The following is a 3225-nucleotide window of genomic DNA, read 5'->3' as shown; positions in this document are numbered from 1 at the left end:
CACTTACACATTATGCTTTTATAATTATTAGTTGTAAAACGGTCACCAGGCAATATTATCGTTTATCGCAATAAATTTTGAGACAATTAATCGCCCAGCAAAATTTGTTATCGTGACAGGCCTATCTTCCACGTCTTCAATGGAAAGTGGTGCGAGACACATCAGATTCCAAGCCCCCCAGGAACCACTGATATGACCAGCAGCAACCGTTCTACTCAGTCAGCTTTGTTCCCCTCGTTCCAACATTTATGTGGAAAAAATCGTGTCAACTGCATTCAGAGACCAGTTGACCAAATCCATAAATCCTTTTTGTTTCGGATGGTAGGTTTAGAGATAAACTATTAGACTGAAAAAGATATAAAGATTTATGTAATTGAATTATGTTCATAAACTGGTGAAAATTAGACTTGTTTTAACTTTCCTCATGAACCCTGACTTTTATCCTGGTATTCAGTCATTTTTTTCCAGTATTTTTTTTTTCTGTTTGAATCATTTTTATTATGTTTACATTGATGATGTGACTTTTTCTGTTCAAAGTGATGCTTCAAGTGCTGTACAAGCTGAAGACTGCCAAAGTGTTTGAGAGGGCTCGTGGTAAAGAGGAGAAACCGAGTACAGACATAGTAGATGAAGACCCGTTTGCCATCCAGACTTTGTTCTGGTGTCCTGAGAGCCGGATGCTCTGTGTGGCAGGAGTGTCTGCTCATGTTATCATCTACAGGTTCAGCAAACAAGAAGTCACCACTGAAGTTATTCAGGTGGGGACACACACGTTCGAAACATCACAAATGGGACTTAGTTATTTATTGAAAGGCAACGGGGTGATGATGCATGTGTGTGTTTGTTAGTAAAATATTTCATGAACCACTGGACAGATTTAAAGGAAACTTTGAAAAACTAATCTGTGGGTGTTAGATCTACAACTGATTTATTTTTTCAATCAGTCCACATGTCTGCCATAGCTAACTGACAAAAACATACACAATAAAGGCTCTAACTCAGTTTTACAGATGAAGTCTGTGTGTTGTGTAAAGTTTTAATAATAACAGAGTATGATGATTTGCAAATCCTTTTCAACCTATATTCCAGTGTTGTATAAAGTACCTCAAAGTTATACTTGAGTAAAAGTACAAGTATCTTAACAAAAAATTACTTTGGTAAAAGTTAAAGTACTCTTTAGGAATATTACTTGAGTAAAAGTCTTAAAGTATCTGATATTTTTTGTACTTACTTAAGTATTAAAAGTAAAAGTATTGATTTAAAATGAGCAGTTAGATTTTCTGTAAGGACATTTATTAGGAGGTGACCTCCCCAAAAACTGCAGAAATGACTGTTGTATTAAAAGAATTAATTGATGTTAAATTTAGGATGCACTAGTCCAGCTGTTTCAGTTTATATACATATATCAAGGCTGCACAAAGCTTTTCCCCAAAATGAAAATCTATCTGAGGGCTGCGGCCAAATGTAATAATATAATTCATGAAATACAAATACCTCCTCTACTTTTGAATACGGTATCAGAATTTTATATATTTGTACTTCTCATTCAACCACAGTTAAATTCACTCTATCTAGGAGGCTCAGTTTATGTGGATAGTATTTATTTTTTACAATAAGCTGGAATGAAAACAAGCAAAAATGAAATAAAAGTAACGACTTTTTACTTCTTGCCTTTTTTAAAATGTAAGGAGTAGAAAGTACAGATAATTATGTGAAAATGTAAGACGTAAAAGTAAAACGTAGGCTGAAAATAATTTCTCAAGTAAAGTACAGATAACTAAAAATTCTACTTAAGGACAGTAAAGAAGTATTTGTACTTAGTTACTTTACAACTCTGCTATATTCAATTAAACGCACTTCATTGACAAGATACAGTATTTCCTGTTCAAACGGATAAACTTTATTGGTTCTTTGCGAATATTCAATATTTAGGCAGCACGACAGCTCAGTGGTTAGCACCAACGCCTCACAGCAAGAAGGTCCTGGGTTCGATCCCTGGTTTGGACCTGGGGTCTTTCTGTGTGGAGTTTGCATGTTCTCCTCGTGCTTGTGTAGGTTTTCTCCAGGTACTCCGGTTTTGCCCACCCCTAAAAACATGTACAATAGGTTGCCTTCAGGCCCAGGCCTCCCTTGAAAAGAGGTCTGAGATCTCAACGGGACTTGCCTGGTTAAATAACGGTAAATAAAAATAATTAATAAAATAATAAAATTCACTCATTTTGAATTTGGTGCCAGCAAAAAAGCTGGGAAATTTGAAGAATGCTCAAAAAACACCTGCGTGGTGCATTCCACATGTAAACAGGTTAATTGAAATTGGGTGAGTGTCATGATTGCATGATTTGGGTGAGCAAATAGTTGGACTAAGACCGTCTCATGATTTAGTGATTTTACACAGATTGGTCCTGTCACAATACTCACACAACACCCTATGCCATTCTATGAAATGTGCACTCAGCCGAAGTGCAGGTAAGGGTTCGATTGTGCAAAAACTGGAGAATTGGAACAGTATGGGTGACGTCATTGACTTGTGCCTCTGCGTTGTAACTGCAACATCCAAAATGGCAGGACCGGTAGCTGTTTTGGCATTTACTACTACAAATTATAATTAAACTACAACAAACAATCATTTTTAGGGAGAAGAAAATGCCTGAACCAGAGTATAAGTATATAAACTGAAGTGTACACCAGAGTATACGATCTTATTTTCCATAAGTTCTTCTTTGATTTCATTGGCAGTTGGCAGACTAGTTTAAGTGCATTACTGCCACCACTAGACTGGAAGGTGCTTGGTGGACGTTGCCATATTTCTGCCTTTTAAATTTTCGAATCTTGGCTAAGCTGGTGCCTCCAGGTCATGTAATATACAGCAGAGATTCTTAACCCATGGGCCGCGGCCCGACTGGGGGCCATTAGCGCCACCTTGATGGCCTCAAAAGAACAATAGTTTTTAACTTTGGACCGCGGTTTTGAATAAGGTGTAATACATTTTTTCACCACTAGTAGCAGTAGTGCACCACTCAGTTGTTTAACAACTTTTTAATAAGTAGAAGAAGACTCTTTGACCCCTGCCGAGAATGGAAACCTATTTTAAATGAAAAGTAGAAGCAAAAATGAAAATAACATCAAAAAACACCAAAGTTTGTCACTAAAATGAAGTACAGCTTCTGATTTTACCATGTAATATTTTAAAAGTTCAAAACATTATCAAATACAGTTGCAGATACA

At 36.5% G+C, this 3225-nt stretch overlaps 1 protein-coding gene across 8 annotated transcripts in view; it reads left to right on the top strand.

Moving 5' to 3' along the window:
• LOC106529922 (syntaxin-binding protein 5) overlaps nt 1–3225 on the top strand; it is a 108537-nt gene that overhangs the window by 67019 nt on the left and 38293 nt on the right. For all 8 annotated transcript variants that reach the window (XM_014025449.1, XM_014025443.1, XM_014025441.1 and 5 more), the window contains one exon: nt 538–758. In XM_014025449.1, coding sequence (XP_013880903.1) covers nt 538–758 — 221 coding nt within the window. The remainder of the gene's footprint in view (nt 1–537; nt 759–3225) is intronic.

The sequence above is a fragment of the Austrofundulus limnaeus genome, unplaced genomic scaffold, assembly GCF_001266775.1.
Source record: "Austrofundulus limnaeus strain Quisiro unplaced genomic scaffold, Austrofundulus_limnaeus-1.0 Scaffold476, whole genome shotgun sequence".
Classification (NCBI taxonomy): Eukaryota; Metazoa; Chordata; class Actinopteri; order Cyprinodontiformes; family Rivulidae; genus Austrofundulus; species Austrofundulus limnaeus.
The sequence above is the reverse complement of the archived record's forward strand: the minus strand, read 5'-3'. Positions and strand labels throughout refer to the sequence as shown.